At 45.1% G+C, this 23,916-nt stretch overlaps 1 protein-coding gene across 1 annotated transcript in view; it reads right to left on the bottom strand.

Moving 5' to 3' along the window:
- DNAH9 (dynein axonemal heavy chain 9) overlaps nt 1-23,916 on the bottom strand; it is a gene marked incomplete at its 3' end in the record, with an annotated part of 116,581 nt that overhangs the window by 55,419 nt on the left and 37,246 nt on the right. The window contains 7 exon segments of the mRNA XM_006109816.1: nt 1,700-2,124; nt 2,213-2,409; nt 6,068-6,203; nt 14,861-15,102; nt 16,154-16,409; nt 20,414-20,540; nt 22,405-22,473. Coding sequence (XP_006109878.1) covers nt 1,700-2,124; nt 2,213-2,409; nt 6,068-6,203; nt 14,861-15,102; nt 16,154-16,409; nt 20,414-20,540; nt 22,405-22,473 — 1,452 coding nt within the window.

The following is a 23,916-nucleotide window of genomic DNA, read 5'->3' as shown; positions in this document are numbered from 1 at the left end:
GATCATGGACTTCGTAGCCTCTAAAACTATGAGAAAATAAATTCTTGTTGTTTAGGCCACCCAGTGTGTGTTATTTTTTTTTTTTTTTTTGGCAGCTACTAGAATTCTAGTACCAAATTCCAATGTGTGTGTGGTGTGAGTGTATGTGTGTGTGTGTGGGGGGGGGGGCAGGCTTCCCACACCACCAAGCAATTCTCCAACACTAGCTATTTGTCCTATTATTCAAATCAATTCTGAAACTGTCTACCTGGAGAGAGCATCAGATTCCACAGGTTAAGGGCTAGTCCTCAAAGACTGCCCCATCCCCTTCCGACACCAGGTATAACTCTGGTTGTCACTGACTGACCAGCTACAGACAGAGGTTTCAACAACCTCCTTCTTGGGTTCAATTAATCTGTTAGAGCTGCTCCCAGAACTCAGGGAACCTGTTCACTCATTAGATTACTATCTTATATAATAAAGAGGTAACATGCAAATTGACTGTCTCATCCTTGCACAAGATGGCCACCCCCATGTGGTCACAAGATGGCCATGCCCATGTCATCACAGATGGCTGCCATAAGATGGCCAGCAGGGGAGGGCAGTTGGGGGTGAACAGGCCAGCAGGGGAGGGCAGTTGAGGGTGACTGAGCTGGCAGGGAAGGGCAGTTGGGTGTGATCGGGCCACCAGGGGAGGGCAGCTGGGGGCGATCGGGCTGGCAGGGGAGTGGTTAGGAGGCGATCAGGCTGGCAGGCAGAAGCAGTTAGGGGCAATCAGGCAGGCAGGCAGGCGAGCGGTTGGGAGCCAGCAGGCCTGGATTGTGAGAGAAACGTCTGACTGCCTGGTGGGATCGGGCCTAAACGGGCAGTCGGACATCCCCCGAGGGGTCCCAGATTGGAGAGGGTGCAGGCTGGGCTGAGGGACATTCCCACCCCCCCACCCCCGTGCACGAATTTCATGCATCGGGCCTCTAGTCTTATTATAAAAGAATATAATAAAGAGGTAATGTAATAAAGAGGCAGCCTGTCAGGTCAGCTGCCCTATAGCATCTGCTGGCACCAAAGGCTGATGGCGGAATGAGGGGACTGTGGCACCCACAGGACTCTGTGGGAATTAAAACTCTGTGGTGGATCTGTGGGGACAAGGCTATAGTGAAGTGACCGTCAGACTGCTATCCAACTTGCTTATTTATCTAGAGGGTGATGCTCTGATGTAGAGAGTCTGGTACTAGGCCTAGGTCCACAGCGGGACAGACAGAATTTCAGAGCCAACCTGTCGCAAGGCTAGAGTGGCAGACACAGGCATTAGGAGTGTGGTGATTTCGTGACTTCCACATTGCATGGATGATCTGAACCAAGGGGTAAGTGGTAGAAATAAAATATGAGGCCCATTAGACCCCGCTGCCCCTCAGGCTTAACGAGGTTTCACAGTCAGAGTGGTGATGGGAGGTTGGATCTGCTAGGCTTGTATTGAGCATTATCCACCCCTTAGTGAGTGCCTCTCACACCCTCGGCACCAAATGGAAAACAACAAAAAGAGGTCACGTCTGGTGAACAAAAGAAAGGGCAGGACTAAAGCGATCATCAAAAGCCTGGAACCTCCAACCAGCTGTTTTCATCCACATAACCAATGACCTCAAGGCAGAAAAACAAAGACAACTGAAAGCATGGTGCTCCCCACAGCCGGGGTGCTGGAGGAGAGCTGCGACAACCATGTTACCTGTTAGTGACATAGTCAACAAGATGCTGCTTGAACATGAGGCTCCACCTCTTAATTATGTTCAGCAGAGACGCTTTGAAGGGCCGCACGTCGATCTTCATCCAGCTGTCAAACACCTTGACGGGCTCCAGCCTGCACACCTCTCCATAGAGCTGCTCGTAGGAGTCGATCTGGGCTTGGAACTGATGCAGGAGGGGTGGGTTCTCCGGGATGCCGTCTTCTTCGTGGGCCTCGATCTCCTCGGGTGTGGGGATGTGCCCATACAGCAGAAACTGACCCAGGATCTCCCTCCGGTCCTCCACGTACAGGTAGGAATACTGGCTGAAGGTGTCTCGGTAGCTGCAGCACAGGGCCATCATGCTCCGCGCTCTCTCCATGAGCACGCTCCGCATCCTCGCCAAGTCGGCCAGGCCCTCCATGTCAGCCTGGGGAGAGACCACAGCAGGCGTCACACCAGCGCTTGCAGGAGGCCCCGGAGCTGGCTGGAAGGCAGGGTGGGCGCAGATCCTGTACCTGATAGTGGGGAGAGCTGTTCTGTGGGGAAAGCCGTGGCACCAAAGACGATATTCTAAAAATGCTGGTGACAAGCCCCTCAACCATGTCATAGAAGCCACCCTTCACTCCAGACTCCAGGGATGGGGAGAAAACCAGTTCTGGGACTGCCAAGCACAGCTGTACTTCAAATATTGGGTTGAGTCCTGCCTTACATTCTGAAAAACAAGGGGCAAACCCATGTTAAAAACCGAGCACTTCTTTCGTTTAGATGAGCTGTTGGGGTACAGAAGATGGAAATGTAAAATTTGCTGACACGCAGGAAGGGGAGGGTGACAGTCTAACTGTGCGCCAGCAGGGGGGCCGGTGGCATTTTGAACAGGCCGATTCTGTGCTGCTGTCCTGGGCTTGGCAAAACATTTGCTCTCCTTGTCCTCAGACAGCACATCCCAGAGACTGAGCAATGCAAGCCAGTCCCCTGCCACATTCGCAGATGCCTCCGGGGAGCAAGAGAGCCCCTGGGTGAGCAGAGGTTGATTTTGCAAAGCCATTTTTTTTGGAAGCGTCTGATTTCTTCTTGGCGCAAACCAGACAATACCATTGGCAGCCCCTAGGGCTAGGGGAGCGGGGTATGCTTGTCCAGGCTTGTCCAGGCATGAAAAGCAGAGTCGTTACAATTCTGCCTGCTCGGCTTTCTGTCTATAAAAACAGAACTTATCTTAATTCTGTAGTCTTAGAGTGATACATTTTTTAAAACAGTATAAGTAATTTAAAAATCCCTGAGTACTTGCTAGACAACTTGCCTTGCTCAATTTAAGTCAAAGTACAACATGAGTAAGATGTTCCAAATGCAAGATAAAAGCTTAAACTTTGATCAATAACCACTTATATGCATATCTCTTTTTGATTGTAGAAATATTTAGGAGACTGTTATGTGGTAGATACTGTGGGCAGCAAAGACAACTCAGTGAAATTTATTATCTCCTTCTTTCCCAGAAATGGAGGTGTAACTGCATGTGGCATTTCCCAGCTCACAGTTAGGGGTGGCAACGCGGTTTGTCACCAGTGGAATGTGGGAGGAAGTGGTGGGTGTCTACTTCTGGGCCAGGGCCTTCGAGACAGCAGGGAGCCTCCTCTGCTCCTCCCACCGGCTAGAGCCTGGGTGTGGCGGTGAGCCAGCTGACACAGCAGTGAGTGATGGAACCGCAGGAGGGATGGAACTTGCCCACCAACCTGGGGTACTCACTTTGGACCAATACTTAGGATGGAGTTTTCTTATCATAGCTGAGCCATTCTCACTAACTAAAAAGGTATGGGGTCCTCAAAGATATGTGAAACTAGGGTCTTGCCCTCAAAACTTCAGGAATGATAAATTTGCATTATTGGACTTAGGAGGACCCCATAAAATGCATATTTAACGTAAGGGAATGCAAGTTTACCAATATCATAGTAATTATGCTAATATCATAGAAAAGTTTTTTTTAAGCCTTTGAGATTATGCTTTGTGCATGTAGTCATGATGTATTCTGCATCCCTACATGCATTAGATACCTGTAATTTAGTAGGCCAGGTTGCATATATAGAGTGTTCCCCCCAAAATGTATACACACACATTGAATAATTCTAAAGGCAGTGTTTATTAAAACACGTTTCTTTATCAAAATTGAGCTACCAGCTGTTAAAGTGTGTATACATTTGGGGCGGGGGGGGGGGACACCTTGTAGTTTAAAGGCTTTAAAAGACTTTCAAGAATATTTTGAGCAGATGAGATTTTTGCCCCGCATGCTGTCATGAGAACCGAATCCCTCTAATAGATGCAATGCCAACATAATAGCCTTATAAACCAGATGGCCTTGGCAGTGCCACACCCTTGGTATGAGTAAATCCCTTTGAGAGACAGGCAGGGAAGAACATTTCTGGGTAGAGTGGGTAGAAGGTAACCGAGGCAGGGTTTAGATTCTGTGAAGTGACTGGGAGGCCAGACCAAGGCGTGGGAAGGGCATTTGCTTGTCAAACAAGAGAAGGTAGAAGCGGCCCAGAGAAACCAAGCTGCCCAGCTGGGCTACTGCAAAGCGTCACAGTGATTTTCTTCTTCAGAGGCCACTCTTTAGCTCCTTCACCTACACCAGAGCCTCTTAAATTTTATCAGTAGCGCCTCAGCTCAGGCAGCTGCTAGATCTAGCTCCTCCAGGTTACATCATGAAGAAAATGTGTAACCCTTCCCCCCATTTCCATAGAGAAAATCTTGGGAAACACTACCATCTCCTCTCTCCATGCCCTTGCCCCCACTCTCTCCTTCTCACAGGAGGACAACTGCCACCTCAGACAGTTCAGCAGGAGAGCTAGTGGTCAAAGATGAGTCACTACATTTCGGGGCCATCTCCCAAGTACCTCCTGCACTTGAGTGTGATGGAGGCATCTTCCCAAACCTTCGAGAAGGATGAGAGACCAGAAGTCAGTACACTGAGGTGAGCACTGTTGGCCCTGGTCCCTTGGAACCAGAGCTCCAGTCTCAGTGTCTATCACCATGCCTCACTGGCTACTCGCCCCAGGCTCTAGAACAGCCGTGGGCAAACTACGGCCCGCGGGCCGGATCCGGCCCGTTTGAAATGAATAAAACTAAAAAAAAAAAGACCGTACCCTTTTATGTAATGATGTTTACTTTGAATTTATATTAGTCCACACAAACACTCCATCCATGCTTTTGTTCCGGCCCTCCGGTCCAGTTTAAGAACCCATTGTGGCCCTCGAGTAAAAAAGTTTGCCCACCCCTGCTCTAGAAGGTGATCTGCCACCCATTTCCTGCCACAGCATTTCACTGATTTGGGGCACCTCTGCACCCTGCAAGCAAACACCTTTGACCTCAGTCTCACCACCAACAAAGACCACAGGTGAGGGGCAGGGAGGTGCCCGGTTAAACTACACCCAGCACCGGGCCTTGCTCCTCTATCTCAGCCGAGAGGTCTGCATGTGGCCTTCTGCATGGGCGGGGGATCTGGACACTGATCTTGGCCTGCCTATTTTAACTCTGCATTTGATTTCACTCCTTGGGTTGGACTTGACATCTTGAAGTCTCATCTCACCTTCATCTTCTGACTCAACTATTCACCTCTGCCTTTCCATTTTGACAAGTTCTTCAATATGACCCTCCTCAGAATCTACCAGATGTAAAAGGTTTAATTCAGCTTCATCCCTGACCTGTTCTGCCCTCTCCATCCCATCACTTACTGACCACAGTTAATTCTTACTATAATATATGTACTTGATTCTGTGTACCTTAACCCAGAGTACCTGCCATAAATTCGAAGCCCTTAGCTATTTTTTAACAGCTTCGAAGAATGCCCATTACCTTCTTAACATTCCTTTTCCTTCTGAAAGCTGCCTCATCCCCGGCTTCTTGTCTGATTCCTTTTCACAGAGAAAATCTTCCACTCAACCCAGCTACTACAACCTCCCTGAGTTTCCAAAAAGCTACAGCGCTAGAGTACACTATGCTTGAAGGCACAGCATGTCCCCTCCCATTGCCACGAATGGAGTCCTGCCGAACTGCCTTTACTAATGGTGCTTCCGGGCATTCCAACTTAGTCACTCCTCTGCTGAACCTTGATTTCGATGGAATTAGCTTATATGTTCTCCCTTTTGCATTTCACTATCTTGGAGCCTGGTTTATCATCTGAGTTTTAGATAGAGCAAAGTCTCTTCTTTTTGAACAATTTAGAAGCTCAATACTTTGCTATTTTATTGTGTGTAATTCACAAAATGTTCAGTCTTTTTGGGAAAGGTCACAAAGCACTCAATTGCACTTCACAGTAACTCCACAGGTGCTATTCCTGTTATCATTCCAGTAACAACCCACATCCATAAGCCAGGAAATACCAGTGTTTTCCAGGAGGTACTTGAGGGAGCACTCAATGGCAAGAAAGAATCCATCCAGCAACATATCATCAATGTAGTCAACGTAAGTCTTCCAGATATCGGAGGTGGGGTCTGCTGAGAAAAGATCCAAGTTTTCCTAAAAAATACAGAAATGATGTAAACCATGTTTAATAATATGGAAGTTCTGATAATCACTAAGGGAAATGGAGATAAGTAACACATGGAGAAAAAAACATTCTTGTGAAGAACTGCTATTATACGCATATCAAATTCATTCTATCTGATGGGAACAGCCATTGACTGCCTGAAAGGAGCATAAGGGAGTGTGTCTCATCCTGCCTCGGAGGAGGACTGCATCAGGCACCTCCTCAGCAGGCACGCTGATGGTTGCCATGTGTGCTTCATTGATGTACTTACTGTGGAGAAGCTGTATCAAAGCAGAAGGTAGGGCATGTCAAGGAAGTACTCAGGGTAGGAGGTATTATGATTCAAGGCTTATGACAAATTTCGAGTCCAGACAATAAAGCGTTTCCTAGATAATCCTTGGAAATGAGCTGCAGTGTTTGCTGTTGGTATTTAATATTAACAAAAAATCTTCGGTATATTGAGTGATTTAGAAAATATTCCCACATAAATGAATACACATTTGTTCTCTCTCTCTCTCTCTCTCTCTCTCTCTCTCTCTCTCTCTCTCTCTCTCCTGCAGGTATGGCATGTACTCTTCATCATTTTCATCATTAAGCCTTTTTATAACAACTTTCCCTTTCTCTAATATCTTCAATGAAAGTTGTAACTACTTTGCAGAAGTAAATTTTCTAGCTGACCCACACCACTTCACAAACATTCACATGTAGTAAATTTTCCTGAATTAAAAAAAAAATCTCATGATCCTGTCTTTGACTAATAAAATTCTAAAATTTCTAAAATGACTCACCTACATGTTTATTTCCCAAGCACATTTAAGATTTTCTTAATGACAAAGCTCATCATCACATAAATCATAACATGGTGACAATATAGTATTGCTCTCAGGTATTATTAAGACGGGTATGTTTGCTTCTATATTTTAAAACTTTCCGTTTTTATGACTGCTTTGTATAGTTGTTCTATCTCCTTCCTGATATCATGCTATCAATATAGCTCTCTGTACTTTTAACCTCTCTACCGCAAAGCTACTTGGGTCTAAGGAGCAAATATGTTGGAATTATCTGTGAACTAAAAAGAAATAGCTCACATTTCTGATCCCAGCCAAGACAGAGGAATGAGGTCAGCCCTGCCCTTCTGCTACAAACAGCTTTCTCACTGGACATACAAAAAAACAATTGTTTTGGACAACTGGCTAATGAACAGTACAGGGATGTGATCCTTGAGAAAAGGGAAGTGCTCAAGGTGAGCTTTAAAACAACTGGCTTTCTACCTACAGGCACTTTCCAAACTGTGACATGGGAAAGTGATCTCAATTACAGCATCATTCCTGCTGGTAGAACAGACAGAGACTAGGGTGTGGGGCTGCTGACATTGCTGAGTCCTCTTGAGTCTTTGAATATGAAGCTACATATTTAGGGCAAGACTCTGCAAGGCCTGGCAGAGAACAGTTACTGGGGATTCTACGCTAAATGGAGATCGTGTAGGTCAGACAGTGCTAGAAGATGTTCATATACTATCAGAAATGATGAAAAGACCTTGCATGTAACCAGGAATTCACTGGAGACCCCAGAACTGGGATGCTTTATGATTTGAGCTGCTCAGTTCTAGAGAAAGGCTTCTTTAGAGTCTCCCTAACAAAGCTTAAAATTGAGTTTCCACAGGATCAAGCTGACCCACCAATAAGTTAACTGCCTGCCAAAAGAAAAGCTCAAACCCTTTAAGGAAAATAACACTCAGATTCGAAAGTGGCACCCAACATGACTAGAACATAATAACAAATTGTTAGACATGCAAACAAGCAGGAAAGTGTGACATTTAACCAAGAGTGAAATTCACTAAGAGAAAAGTCAGAGAATAGCTTCCATACCAATTCTTATTTTATGTGAAAGAAAAATAAACATCTGTTGCATTAAAGAAAAAGACAGAAAATGAAAATAAAATAGAGGTTTGAATTAGCAGACAATGTCATCATTTGATTAAAAACTTCCCAAATTTGGTAAAAAACAGTTCAGAAAGCTCACAACCTCTAAGCAAGATGAATATAGGCACGTCATATTCAAATGGGAAAAATACAAACACTTAAAAAGGCACTATTAAAAATATCTGAGAGAAACAATACATTACATACAGAGGAACAAAGCTACAACTTATGGTTGGCTTCGGATCAGAAACATTAAGGATAGAATATGACAAAATGACTTCTGAAGGAAAAATAAAACTCTCTCAATTCTATATCCAATGAAACTGTCTTTCAAAAACAAAAGTGAAATAAGAACATTTTCAGATAAACAAGAACTGAGAGAATGTGCCATTAGCAGACCTGAACTGCAAGATGGTAACTCAATTCTACAAAAAAAACCACACAAGTCTTCTGGCCAAGATGGCAGCGTAGGTAAACATGGTGCTCACCTCCTCCCAAATCCACATCAAGATCACAACTAAACTACAGAACAACCATAATTCAGAACTGCCTGAAATGGAGCTGAATTGAAGTCCTACAATTATAAAATTAAAGAAGAAGCCATAAAAAGACAGGTAGGAGGAGCAGAGGAGTGAAGGAGCTGGCCCCATACCCAAGTGTGGTGGATAAAAATCAGGAGGGATATCTTGGCTGTGGAGGTCTCCACTGAGGAGTGAGGGGTCCCAGCACCACACCATGAACCCCAGCCGGGGGTTCCAGTCCCAGGAAGAGAAGTCCCCATAACTTCTGGCTGTAAAAACCAGCAGGAGTAGAGGTTGGGAAGGCTGAGGCTGCTGGAGTCCCAGGCAGTTCCTCTTAAAGGGCCTCCACACAGACTTACATAAACTCACTCCATCTGAGTCCAGCATGGGGACAGAAGATTGAAAGATACCAGGAGAAACTGAATTGTTTGGTATCAGGGCAAGATCTGGAGGGGCAGCTTTCTCCTAGACAGAAGTGCTGGCAAAGGCCATTGTTCTTTTTCTGAGCTCTTCCCCCACAGAGCTGGCAGACAGGCTCCATCTCTGAGACTCCATCAACGTGGCACACACTGTTTGCCCCACCCTGGTGATTCCCACCCAACATTCAGGCCCACCCAAGCTGTTTCCAGTGGCTTTACCATATGAATGGCATGTCTTGGCTCATGCTTCAGATTTTCCTAAAATCTCTCAAAGGAGCAGCATTTGGCCTCAGTGAGCCCTTTACCTCTAGCTAAGTGGCCCAGGCCCAGCAGTAACAGCACCCAGCCTTGGTTCACAGGTTGGCCTCATCTGGGCACCTCTAAGCCCAGCACAAGAAGCAGCCACCTGCAGATCACTTTGTAGTTTATGTCTGGTGGCCCTGGACAGAAGACAGGTGGTGGCTGACCTTGGCCTACAACTCCCAGGAGGCCCCGGAGCCAGCACACCCAGTGGACAGCTTCAGACCATGTTGAAGCAGTACAACCCAATGACCTCCATAAGCAACACACTCAAGGGCAGACTCAGTGGGCACCAGATCCCTGCTGAAGTAAGTCCTGCTCTGTGCAGTAGATCCCTACACAACTGATCCTCTAAGGTGGTTGGAGGTTGGTGGCCAGTGGTCACAGTCAGTCCTTGTACCTGGGGGTAATTCCCTCCCATTGACATGCCAACAGCAATCAAGTCTCAACTATAACAGGAGGGCATACAATCCACATGGGGGTGCACCTTGAGTGCCTAGCTGGAATAATCAGGGAGGCTGTGCCACTAGACCCTATAGGACACTTACTACATTAGGCCACACTACCATGCCTGGCAGATGTAGCAGCTCTACCTAATACATAGACATAAGCACAGTGAGGCAGCCAAAATGTGGAGACAAAGAAACATGTCCCAAATGAAACATGTCCCTAATGAATCAACAGAACAAAACTCCAAAAAAAGAACTGAACAAAATGGAGATAAGTAATCTACTTGATGCAGAATTCAAAACACTGGTTACAAGGATGCTCAAGGAACTTAGTGAGGACCTCAAAAGCATAAAAAAATAACCAGTTAGAAATGAAGGCTAAACTAAATGAAATAAAGAATAATTTACAGGGAATCAACAGTAGATTAGATGAAGCTGAGAATCAATTTAGTGATTTGGAATATAAGAAAGCAAAAAACACCCAATCAGAACAGCAAAAAGAAAAAGAATTTAAAAAAATGAGGATAGTGTAAGAAGCCTCTGGGACAACTTCAAGGGTACCAGCATTTGCATCATGGGGGTGCTGGAAACAGAAGAGAGAGCAAGAAATTGAAAAGCTATTTGAAAAAATAATGACAGAAAACTTACCTAACTTGGTGAAGGAAACAGACATACAAGTCCAGGAAGCAGAGACTTCCAAACAACATGAACCCAAAGAAGCTCACACCAAGACACAGCATAATTAAAATGGCAAAGGTTAAAGACAAAGAGAGAATCTTAAAAGCAGCAAGAGAAAAACAGTTAGTTACCTACAAGGGAGTGCCCATAAGACTGTCAGCTGCTTTCTCAACAGAAACTTTGCAGGCCAAAAGGGAGTAGTAATAAATATTCAAAGTGATGAAAAGCAAAGACCTACAAACAAGATTACTGTGACCAGCAAAGCTATCATTTAGAATTTATGGTCAGATAAAGAGCTTCCTGGACAACAAAAAGTTAAAGGAGTTCATCACCACCAAACTAGTATTATGTGAAATGTTAAAGGGCATTCTTTAAGAATATGAACAATAAAATGGCAATAAATACATTCCTATCAACAATTGCATCTACAAACAAAATGAACAAGAACAGAAATAGACTCATAGATACAGGGAATATTTTGATGGTTGCTAGGTGAGAGGGGGTTGGAGGAATGAGTGAGAAAGGTGAAGGGATTAAGAAGTACAAATTGATTGTTATAGAATAGTCATGGGATGTAAAGTACAGCATAGGGAATATAGTCAACAATATTGTAATAACTAGGTGTGGTGCTGGATGGGTGTGGGATTTTGGAGGATGATCTCATATTAAGTTATATAATGTCTGGCCACTGGGTGTACAAAAAATATATAATAAAAAAAGGAAAAACAAGTGTAGAAATAGTGAGTTTGGGGGCAAATATAAAAACCAGAAACATTTTTTCTTGAGTTTTTAAAGCAAAATATTATTATAATACTCTATTGTGGGGTTTATTTTACACACACATACACACACACACACACACATCTCAACAGTGATGATTAAAAGAATGGAGGCAGGGGTGTGTTAAACCATAATGTTGCTATGTTGCTAGATTCCTATATTTCTTTTTTTTTAAATATATTTTATTGATTTTTTTTTTTACAGAGAGGAAGGTGAGAGGTATAGAGGGTTAGAAACATCGATCAGCTGCATCCTGCACACGTCCCCCCACTGGGGATGTGCCCGCAACCAAGGTACATGCCCTTGACTGGAATCGAACCCGGGACCCTTCAGTCCGCAGGTCGACTCTCTATCCACTGAGCCAAACCGGTTCAGGCTAGATTCCTATATTTCATGGGAAAACTCTAAGCTCTAAGTCAGTGGTTCTCAACCTTGGCTGCACATTAGAATCACCTGGGAATCTTTTTAAAATCCTGATTTCTGGGCCTCACCTGATTCCCAGGTGATTCTAATGTGCAGCCAAGGTTGAGAACCACTGCTCTACGTTAATTGTGATTAGTTCAAGAGACATATTGAAACCTAGAACAACCACCACAAATGTAATACAACAAGATAAATCTGAAATTGCAATTGAGAAATTAAAATAGAATACTAAAAAATATACAATTAATAACAACAATTAATGTGGGTGAGAAATAGCAGAGAAACAAAAAAAAGAGATGAAGCAAATAGGAACCAAATAGCAAAATGGAAGAGCTAAATCCATACATACCAAAAACTACATTAAATGTAATAGTTTAAATACTCCAATTAGTAGGCCAAGTTCTTAGACTTAGAAAAGCAAGTTTCTACCATATCCTATATAATAAAAGCCTAATATGCTAAGTGTCTGGTCCTCCAATCATCCATTCAACCAATCAAAGTGTAATATGCTAATGATATGCTAAGGTTGCTCAACTGCTCCCTATTGCACTGACCACCAGAGGCAGACAGTCTATCGGTCGATCAGTCGCTATGATGTGCACTGACCACCAGGGGGCAGACGCTCCAACTGGTAGGTTAGCTTGCTGCTGGGGTCTGGCCTATCGGGACTGAGTAAGATGGGCCGGACATGCCCTGGAGCCCTCCCATGGTTCCTCCCCAGCTGGCCAACCTCCTGCGTCCCTCCCTGGCCCCAATCATGCACTGGTGGGGTCTCTCGGCCTGGCCTGCACTCTCTTACAATTTGGGACCCCTCAGGGGATGTTGGAGAGCCAGTTTCGGCCCGATCCTGCAGGCCAGGCCAAGGGCCTCTAGTGCTGTCTATAAGAGAAGAAACTGGAATCTAAAGAAGCACATAGGTTGAATGTAAGAAAGTAGAGAAAGATGGACAATGCAAAAAGTAGAAGTCATGAATCTGCAAGGAAAAGCCATAGTATTACCAGAAAGAAAATCCAAACAAAAAAACCCCATCAAGGCAAAGGAGTATTATCTATAACTAGAAGCCCAATGCACGAAATTGCACGGCCCCGCTCATCCACGTGCACCTTGCCTTGCATGCAGCCCTGCCCACCCGCGCACACCTTGCCACGCACACAGCCTCCTGGCCGATCAGGCAGGGAGGCAGGTGAGCGGTTAGGAGCCAGCAGTCCCAGATTGTGATTGGGCCTAAACCAGCAGTCGGACATCCCCCAAGGGGTCCCTGATTGGAGAGGGTGCAGGCTGGGCTGAGGGAACCCCCTACTCCATGCACAAATTTTGTACACCGGGCCACTAGTATAGATAATAAAAGTGTAATATGCTAATTAAACTGAACGACCTTCTGGACGAAGCTGGGATGCAAGGGAAGCCTGGGTCCCAGGTGCCAGAGGGAAGCCAGTGCCAGCAGCTGGGGGAAGGAAGGCCTACTCTTGCACAAATTTTGTGCATCGGGCCTCTAATTAGAAATAAAAATGGAATTTTATAATGATAATACAGTGATCAATTCACCAGGAAGTTATAATAATTATAAATGTGTTTGTAACTACTAACAGAGCTTCAAACACTTAATGAAAAATCTGACAGAACTAAAAGGTTAAATAGACAAATCCAAAATTGCAGGTGGAGATTTAACACTCTATCTTTAGTAATTGGTAGCACAAATAGACAAAAAATCAGAAAGCATATAAAAGATAAGAACAATACTACCAACCACTTTGAACTAATTGATATCTATGGAACACTATTTGCAACAATGGGAGAATAAACATACTGTCAAGTGCACAAGGGACATTTAATAAGATAAACAATATTCTAGGTTATGGAACAAGTCTCAGTGAATTCCAACTGACTGAAATCTTCTAGAGTATTCTCTCTGGGCCACAAAGGAATTAGATTAGGTATCAATTTCATTAAGATATCCAGAGCAGGACCAAATATGTGGAAATTAAACAACATACTTCTAAATGACCACCCAATTAAAGAAATCACAAGAGAAAAAAATTTAAAACTGAATGATAATGAAAGTGAGGCAGATCAAATTTGTGGAATGCAAATAAAGCACTGCTCAGAGGGAAATTTATGTCATCAAATGCTGGTATTAGAAAGAAAGCCTCAAAATGATACCCTAAGTTTTTACCCTGAGAGGCTAGAAAAAAAGATTAGCAAATTTACCCCAAATTAACTAGAAAGCAATAATAAAGAACAGAAATGAACGCACTAGAAAACAAAGTCAAGAAAATTAAAGTCAACAGTGCATTTCATTGTACTTCACACCATGGACAACCCCCAACCAGCAGCTGTAATCCATCACTGACCGTGTGCATGAGGTCAGCCTCCTGGACTGCCCCATGCCACTGCAGTAGGTGACAGCTGGCAACCCCTAACAGCTCTTTCCACTCTTCAGTCTTTGAGGACGGGCCATGAGGCTGCCCTATCTATCCCAATGCAGGCAGAGCCTTCCTGCTTTAGGTGCGCACTGCATTTTTCCTTCTTTCATCAAATGCAGTGAGAGTTACCATCTCCTCAGGCTCCATAGAGCTGGGTTACGAGAATGATGCTGGAGTTCCACACTAGGTTGTGCAGGTGAGTTGGGGACAGTTGGTGCCCTGGGTAGTTTAGGATTCTGTCCTTAACTTTTCCTTCTCTCCTTGGGGTTTGGTGTGGCATTTAAAGTCCTGTGATGACTAAGTGGGGCCACCATGAAGATGGCACTAACTTTTTTTTTTAAAATATATTTTATTGATTTTTTACAGAGAGGAAGGGAGAGGGATAGAGAGTTAGAAACATCGATGAGAGAGAAACATCGATTCAGCTGCCTCCTGCACACTCCCTACTGGGGATGTGCCTGCAACCAAGATACATGCCCTTGACCGGAATCGAACCTGGGACCCTTCAGTCCCCAGGCCGATGGCACTAACTTTGACACTGATGCTGTAATGTGACTTTTCACTCCCCCTACCTATTAGCTTTAGTTCTTTTGTTCTCAGTATAAATGTCTATCCCTGACTGCGGAAGACACACACCTATTGTTCTAATTTCCAAATCCCTTCTGGCACCAAACACACCTCGTGATACATCCCCGGGACTCGTGGTTGTATGTCTGAGGGGCTGGTGATTACCTGAACCAGAGCGTGAATCTTCAGGCCAGACTCTCTGATGCAGCTGTAATATTTTTCCATCCGATCATGCTGCTCCTCCACAGAAAGCAGGCTCTCCCTTTTCCCATCCTTTCTCTTAAATATTGGAGACGCCCATGTTTTCATGATGCTCTGAATCTCTTCCACGTTGTCTTTGGTTTTCTGAATTCTTTTCTCAAGGTCACGAATGCTACTGGTGATTTGAATGACATAATCCCAAATGCCTGTTCCCCAGAAGAAATAGAATTAACTGAAATAGCTGACAGTGGCATAGCTAAAGGTCTAGCTGCTGTGAAAGACAAGGATCCAATACTCATGGGTTTTAAAAGACTTTTCTGCACAGGTTACGTCTTCGCAAGCAGCCTTTTTCTTCCTAGTTGTATTAAAGAGCCAACTCTTACCAAAACCCTGATTATGGAGGGAGAGAAACAAAAGCTGGTGCATTTTGCTGGGGCACACCAGTGCAACTTGGCGACTTTACATAGGTTAATGAATCTTATTTTTAAGCACTTTCCCTGTATTAAATGTTGAAAATGTCATTCCCTCTTGTATATGGAATAAAGCTCTGACTTGTGTAATATGATCTTCCAAGACCTCCAGGAGTTGACTTGACCTTCTTTTCAAACTTTCACTCTTTTGAGGACCCTAATGCAAATCCATCTTCCTTCTCTGTGGTTTGCCATACTTTATATTTAACTCTCTGATAGCTTCTTATCATAGCTTGTCTTGTTTAATTTATGTTGTACATATGTCTGATATCCTCACTAAACGTGAGCTTTTTGGGTAGGGCCATTCCCACATACCTCATATATTACATTATCTCCACAGGCCACCCCCTCACCCCCAGAGTACCCCACATATGTTAATCCATTGATAAAAGTTTATTGCATTGAACTGGAGGGTACAAGAGAAGTCAATGCATAATTCCCTTATAAGATACTTACAGCCCAGTTAAGAAAATTAAGTATCAATGTTAATACAGGAAGAACCTTCATTCATGAAGTGCCCCGTATGTGCGGGAGACTGTGGGAGGTCTCATTCATTCTCTGAGCCTGCCCCTGTGTGTGGCAGCACATTTTTCTAAATATACTAGTCCCATCCAAAAAGAAGAAAGAATACCAACCCTCCTTGCCTTCGCTACCGTGAACATGCGTCTGAGAAGACAGACTTGTGTTCAAACGCAACCCACATTACCAGGTAATTGTTTGAGTGTCCACAACGTTTACTGGGATCTGGATTCTCCCCCTTCGCCCCAGACTCCGGGTGGTGCGTTACCTTCGCTTTTCCAGTTCAGAGCCTCCTCCGCAGCTCGCAGGTGGAGATCGATGTTCCGCAGCTCTTCCGCCACTAATGGGAATTCCACCTCCAGCAGTGTTTTCATAACCTTGTTGTACCAATTTGCCATCAGCTCCAGGTTAGCCACAAGCTGCCGATAGAACTCCCTGGAGGAGAACATGGCTGCTGCGGTCTCCGGGATGTGCTTCAGCTGCCGGGGCTGAAGGTAGCTCATCTCTTTGAGCACAGACACCAGCTGGGGGAGAGAATCCACATAGACGGCTGTGGTTCAGTGGCAGCGAAGAGCAGCAATATGCGGCAGAGACGGGAAAACCCCAGGGGACCAGAGGTCTTCGGGTCCCTCTCAACCCCTGCTCCTGCCCGCTCCCTAAATGTGGGTTCAGAGAAGGGAAGTGAGGACTGGTCAGAAGGAAGAGGACTCAGAAAGCAGCAGGTTAACCGAATCTGTGAATCACCGAGAGCGAGAGGAAAACCCGAGAGAGGAGACCTCAGTGACAGCAGGAGAGGCCCGCCGTGATGCGTGAGGGCCGGTGGCTGATGACATGATAGGCTCATGCTGACTGAGCCAGGTCCCATGGCTGTGCTGGTATGGAGGAGACTGATCACCCGGTCTGGGCCACCCCGAGCATGAGAAGCCTCGCGTTTAGACTTCTGGTATTCTCTCCAAATGAGGTCAGATACATGGTCATAGACCCTGACGGGGCTGAGAGGAGGTGCCCACTGTATAACTTCAGTGGTTACATACAGTCATTTGAAATAGCCCAATGGGCTGGCTTGTCTTTGTGTCTTCATATACGAGGAGGTCAGGGGATGGGAGTCACCAGCCTCTGACCTTCTATGGGGCACTGAGCTTAGTAGCAACTGCAGGAGTGGGAAGCCAAGCAGATGTGGGTCAATGAAAAAACAGAGGCCGCTGGCAGCGTTTCGAAGAGCACTGCTCACCATTCCTTATTTATCACCTTTATCTCTGAACTTACAAGGACTAATGTGCATAGAATGTATGACAAAACATATCAGGCCATAGATTCCCCCTCCACTCCCCACCCCCAGCTCACATAAAGACACCTGAGCCCCCACCTCTCCTTCAGCGGCTCTGGGCCATCCCTTTGTTGTCACCCAGCCAACCCTGCTTAGGGTTAAGACGAATGCTAACAAGTAGGCAGGGAAATGACTTCAGTCTCCTGGTTTATTTTGCTCAAGGTAGATATTAAAAATTTAAATGTAAGAAATGAAAACATGCCTGGCTGGTGTGGCTCAGTGGTTGGGCATCAACCCATGAACTAGGAGGTCACCAGTTTGATTCCCAGTCAGGGTGCACTACCGGGTTGTGGGCTCGATCCCCAGTAGGGGATGTGCAGGAGTCAGTGGATCAATGATTCTCTCTCATCTTTGATGTTTCTTTCTCTCCCTCTCCTCCTCTCTCTCTAAAATCAATTAAAAAAATTTTTAATAAAAATTAAAAGAAAATGTGGGCCCTGGCCAGTTTGGCTCAGTGGAGAGAGTGTCGGCCTGTGAAGCAAAGGGTCCCGGGTTCAATTCTGTTCAAGGGAACGTACTTCAGTTGCAGGCTCCTCCTGGCCTGGGCCCTGGTCAGGGCGTGTGCAGGAGGCAACCAATCGATGTGTTTCTCTCACATCAATGTTTCTCTCTGTCTTTTCCCTCTCTCTCCCACTCTCTGTAAAAATCAATGGAAAAATATCCTCGGGTAAGGATTAAATAATAATAATAATAAAATAAAATAATAAAAAAATTTTAAAACAAAAAAGAAATGTGGGGATATATATATATGGAGAGAGAGAGAGAGAGAGAGAGAGAGAGAGAGAGAGAGAGGGAGAGAGAGAGAGGAGGCCATTCCAAACACACCATCATAAAAGATAAAATTTATATGCATAAACTATCAGATACATAATAAAATGTCATACTTCACCTGGTAAAAATATTTGCAGCAGATTTTTAAAATATCTGAAAAACATTTCCAAAATATTCTAACAAATTCACAGATAAAGAGGGCACTTCCACTCAAAAGTGGGCAAAGGACACGAGCAAGCAATTTATAGAAGGAACGTAGACAGCCAATGAACAGGTGAACAAAGTTAAAGCAATGTGGAGATTTTGTATTTTTTCTAGTTCATTAAGCTGAAAGAAATGGATATCTTGCTGGCAGGAGAATGACTGAAGAACAAATTGACAATATACATGAAAAGTCTTATAATGTAAGCACCTTTTAGCCCAGAAATTTTATTTCTAGACATTTATTCCAAAGAAATAATCCTGGATAGATGCAATAATAACTGCAGATACTTATTGTAGCATTATTCATACCATATTTTATCCCATTGTAAGATGTCAATGATGGTAGTATTCACTATTGCTATATTTACAACTAAGAAGGAAAGAAAAAAGGTAGTTTTTTACACTACAAATGCATGCCATTTTCAAAGATATAAAGTAAAAAAAAAGTGCACCCTAAAATCTATGAAATACATATTGACACAACTAGAAAATAATTGAAATGTCCAAGAATCGGGCATTTAAATAATTTAAATAAATTTTCTACATACATACATATAATTTTCCCCATAAAATCCTTAGCCTGGCCCCAATGGGGCAAACCTCTGCTCATGTCCTTCTGGACTGATATACATGTGACTGTTCATTCCTAACAGCTCAGCTGTTGCCACGCAGCTGGAAAGTGGGAATCGGGGATGTTAGCTCTTCTCTGACTTGTGTTTGTAGTTGTTTCCCCTTGACTCACATTATAATTTAGGGATTTATCTCCTCTCCCCTTTTCTTCTCTCCTTTCTTCCCCTTTCTTTCCCTTCTATCACCTACAACATCAAAAAGCACCTACTGTGTGTTGCACACTGGGGCAGATAAGAATCCTTGCTCTTGGAATCTAGAGAGGAGGGGTGATCCAGCCTCAATACTGTCTTATACTGAGGACATAATTACCACAATCTCTAGACTCTGGCCTCATTGGTAATCCAGAAACTCATCTCTTTGGGAATTTAATATCCAATATTGCTGACAGACAATGCTGATAAAATTACTCAAATGACAGACTTACCAAAGTGGAAAAAAAAATGGATCCTCCAACTTCCTTTATTGACTTTTAGCTCAGTCAGAATTGATAGTCTACTTAACCTTCAGCGTTCTTAAAAGACAGCAATATGCTCAGTTTTGGCTCTCTCTACACCGCATTCCTGGAGAACGTGCCATCCAGACAGAAGTGGTGACTGCTTTCGCTCAGTGTGGCCGTATTTTTTGTTTTCTTTTTTAGCTGAACGATGCACCTCCTGACCTGGGCTAACGTGTGGTCATGTCTTCTCCAGCATTACGCTCTCCAGGGCTGCCACAGTCCACACTGGTCTGCACCCTCGGACCGTCTGCGGCAGGGCTTCCCAACCTTGGCACTATTATTCTGGGCAAACTCTCTTGGTGGTGGGTACCATCTGGGCATTGTAGAGAGCTCAGCAGCATCTCTGGTATCTACCCACTCGGTGCTATTGGCGCCCAGTCCATGTTTGACAACAAAAATGTCCCCAGGGGGAAAATGGCCTCCGTGGAGTCACTAATCCAGAGTCTTATTTCCAGAGCGACTCCTTTGAGATTTATTACACACTACCCCATAGGACAGATTTTTGCATGTTGGCGTTCCAGCTCCCAACTAGCGTGTGGGTTCCTTGAGAGCAGGAACCAGGACTCACGCTTGTTTGGCCTCCCAGTGTTCAGTCAACAGCCTTCACGTGTGGCAGGCATTCACGCAGGCCTGGTCAGCTGCCTGGCACTAAATGGTCAGTAATGCTATTATCCTATCTGCCCAAAGATGGGTAGCAATCTCTGTTTAAGTGCCTTCTGAAATTTCAGATAGTGCATATCTATAATATAATTAAACTTTTTGATTAGTTAATCTTAAGTGTAATTGTCATTCTAACTTTAAATGTAAATCAAGTATATAATAATGCTATCACATGAAAAGTTAAAAAAAATATATTTTGTGATATGTCCTGCTGTGCAAAATCAAAGCAAATATATTGGCTCACCCTGGAGGAAAATGTGAGCCCTGGACAACTTAAGAAAACATTACACCACAGGATTTATCCCCAAAAGAAACCCAGGATGCAGATTCTTTGGAGCAGCTTTTTCATATTCATATGAAAACCCTTTTTGCCTTTGAAATCAGCCAAATTAAGCAAAACTCTTCAGAAACCCAACGAGAAATTCCTGTGGCCGGCTTACCTGTGGGTTAAAGTTGACGGTAATCTGCTTAGTCGCTGGGTCTCGTGTCAGAAGTGGCCGGGAGAGGTTGTACTGTGACTGCTTCGACACCGTCTGGCACCAGTCCTCATAGAGTCTTGCCTGGTACCTGCGAGGATGGGGAACAGCAGGCACCTGAAAGCACCCTCCCAGCATCCCCATGCCTGGCAATGAGTAACTGAAGGTATAGATAACAAACATATAGTAACATACATAAAACATATATAGTGTTTACAGTCTATCAACCTATCTCATGAACTAAAGATGCTAGTAAAATACTTGAATATATCCCCCCCGCAATCCTCACCCAAGGATATGTTTTTACTGATTTTTGGAGAGAGAGGGAGAGAGAGAAAGAGAAACATGATTGGTTGCCTCCCACATGTGCATTGACCAGGAATCAAACCTGCAACCTTTTGGCGAACAGGACATGCTCCAGCCGTCTGAGCCACGGGGCCAGGGCTGCATATGTTCTTTAGTCAAAGTCATTGACTCAGCCAGGCATGGAAGCTCCTGCAAGTAACCCCTTACTTCTAAAGATGGCACAGCTCAAATCAGAGGAGAGTAGAGAGACGCTCCAGGGGGTCCTTCTGGGTCAGTGGTTCTCAACCTTGGCTGCACATTAGAATCACCTGGGAATCTTTTTAAAATCTTGATTTCTGGGCCCCATCCTCCGGAAATTGTTTCTTTGTTACTAATGTTGTGGCCCCACCCCATAACAAAGAAACAGAATTTCCGGAGGGTGAGGCCCAGAAATCAGGATTTAAAAAAGATTCCCAGGTGATTCTAATGTGCAGCCACGGTTGAGGACCACTGTTCTAGGCAGTAAGGGAAGTTGTGATTAGTCTCAGTAAATGTTGGAAGAAGCTATTGGGTAGGATTTTCTCTCATAGGAACCTTCACGTCACTTGCAGACATCTGTCATTCAGTCATTACACATTGGCGGAGCATCCACCATGTGCTGGGCTTGGGTAAACAGAGAATGCAGCGAGGCAATCCCGGAGAGATGTACAGGGCTCAGGCCTCTGACGACAGAGGTGGGGAGGGAGGTAAGGAGATGCTGGAAGGTTTCCGGGATCGGGGGCTGAAGTGATATTGACTGAATCTCAGAGAACAAGGAGAGGTTAGACCAGCGGTTCTCAACCTGTGGGTCGCGATCCCTTTGGCGCTCAAACAACCCTTTCACAGGGGTCGCCTAAGACCATCCTGCATATCAGATATTTACATTACGATTCATAACAGTAGCAACATACAGTTATGAAGTAACAACGAAAATAATTTTATGGTTGGGTCACAACATGAGGAACTGTATTTAAAGGGCCAGAAGGTTGAGAACCACTGGGTTAGACAGTGAAAGAGGGATGAGTGCTCCGGGCAAAGACAACAGCAAGGCCAAAGGGTGGAGGTGAGAAACAGCCTACTGTGTGCTGGGAGCACCTGAGACTAAGAGGGCAAAGGTGGAGGCGAGAGAGGAAAGCAAAGGCCAGGGAGGGTTTTCCTGTTGTGGTCATGAGATGATGGGAGGCGCCGAAAGGCTTTGCATATGGGGGTATGCGGTGACAATATCGGATTTGGTAACAGTGTGGGCAGTATGGGCACTAGACCCTGCACCCCCCAAAACTTACTGCAGCTTTAAAGCAGGAACAACTGGGAACCCATGCAAATTTCATTCTTATGCTTTCTCTATAAAAAGATACAGGAAACATTTTTAAAAATTTCTGCTTAGTAGGCAGCCACTGCGATTTTCCGTGACACTGCTCTCGGGGTGCCGTGAGGGGTGGCCCACTTCCGGCTCTGCGAGGTCTCGCTCCCACTACAGTGCACCGGAGCAGTGTCTGTCTCTAGGCTGGACTGCGTTCTCCAGGGCCCTGTGTGTGTAACCCAAGAGCACTGAGCTCACAGATAATGTGGGGAGCACGGGGCCCTGTGGGCCATGCAAGCTGCAGGGCAATGCAATCCCAGGCGCTGCTCACTTTTCCAGCAACGACAGCACATCTTCATACTTTTGTATCATCCGCTTTCCTTCGGCAGATTCCATGCAACTGCCCATAAGAAGAGAAGAAAGTGGCATCGAATTAGAAGTCAGAATAATGATCTGATTAACAAACTGCAGCGAATAAAGAAGAGATTGAGCAGCTTCCCGGGCTGGTTTCCAAATGCCCCAAAGGCGCCTGCCTCCTTCTTCCTGAACATTCCCCATCGGCCACTAGAGGGCGCCTGCACTTACTGCAATGCAGGCAGACCCACAGGTGAAGGTGGCAGAACCTCTCCCACGGGGCTGCACCAACCCTTCCCCCCAGCCCAGCCAGGCATGCACAGGTACATCAGGTCCTCAGACACCTGAATAAGAGGGAAATCGAGACATGAAAAAAATTCTAGGTGCCATAGTTTTCATATGTAAGAAAAAGCTATATATGACATTACACATAACAAAAACTATATAACAATGTTTACATATTTGCATAACAATGTTTATACACACACACATAGACATTGTTTTATGTGTATATATTTTTCTTCTCTGAAATCCATCTAGGACATGTTCTGCTGCCACTCATTGACACGTTTAGAGGAGGTTCCCACCCACTTCTCACGCCCCGATATGTGCACACACAATGCACACACGTGTACCACACGTGCCATATACGCCATATACACACTCGCCCACATGCACAGACATGCTCAAGGGCTCCCACAGAAATGATGACGACAGAGGAGCGTGACACCGCCACCCGCACCTGCTCCTGTCTGACACTTTGCAACAGAAAATGAGAGCCAGGCCCTGGGAAAATTGGCGAAATATCTATAATTTTCAGGAACCTTCACACTGTGCTGAAGGGTCTGTTTTTGTTTGTTCTGCTAGCAAAATAAGGCAGCTTATTGCAAAGATTCTTTAACACAGTTTGCTCTTTAAGCCAACACAGGTTTCTCACTGATGCCCTGGCTCTCAGTGTGAGCCCAGCCGCAGAGGAAGCCCTGGCTTCCAGGTGCTCAGTCCCTCCATGCGAGCACGCAGGTGCCTCCAAGAGGAGAAGGGGAAAGGGCCTCAGACCAGCGGCTCTTGCCCAGCGCTCCCCTCCCAAGCTGTGGGGCTTCCACAGGTCTCAGACCCCATCTCACTTCATGCCTGGGAAAGGAAGAGGCTGGAAGAGAGAAAGACAGCAATGCAGGGAAAGTAGAAGGAAGACTGAGGTGTGGATGGATTGACTCCATAAAAGAAGCCACAGGCTGAATCTGCAGGAGCTGAGCAGGGCAACTGAACACAGGACATTGCGGACCTCACTGTTGCTCACTCATGGGGTCTCCAGCCATCAGAGTCGGCAACTCAAGGGCCTGGGTACACGGAGGAGAGAGTCTGGGGCACATGGAGGAGAGAGTCTGGGGCACATGGAGGAGAGAGTCTGGGGCACGTGGAGGAGAGAGTCTGGGGCACGTGGAGGAGAGAGTCTGGGGCACATGGAGGAGAGAGACTGGGGCACGTGGAG

Source organism: Myotis lucifugus, unplaced genomic scaffold (genome assembly GCF_000147115.1).
Source record: "Myotis lucifugus unplaced genomic scaffold, Myoluc2.0 scaffold_282, whole genome shotgun sequence".
Classification (NCBI taxonomy): Eukaryota; Metazoa; Chordata; class Mammalia; order Chiroptera; family Vespertilionidae; genus Myotis; species Myotis lucifugus.
The sequence above is the reverse complement of the archived record's forward strand: the minus strand, read 5'-3'. Positions and strand labels throughout refer to the sequence as shown.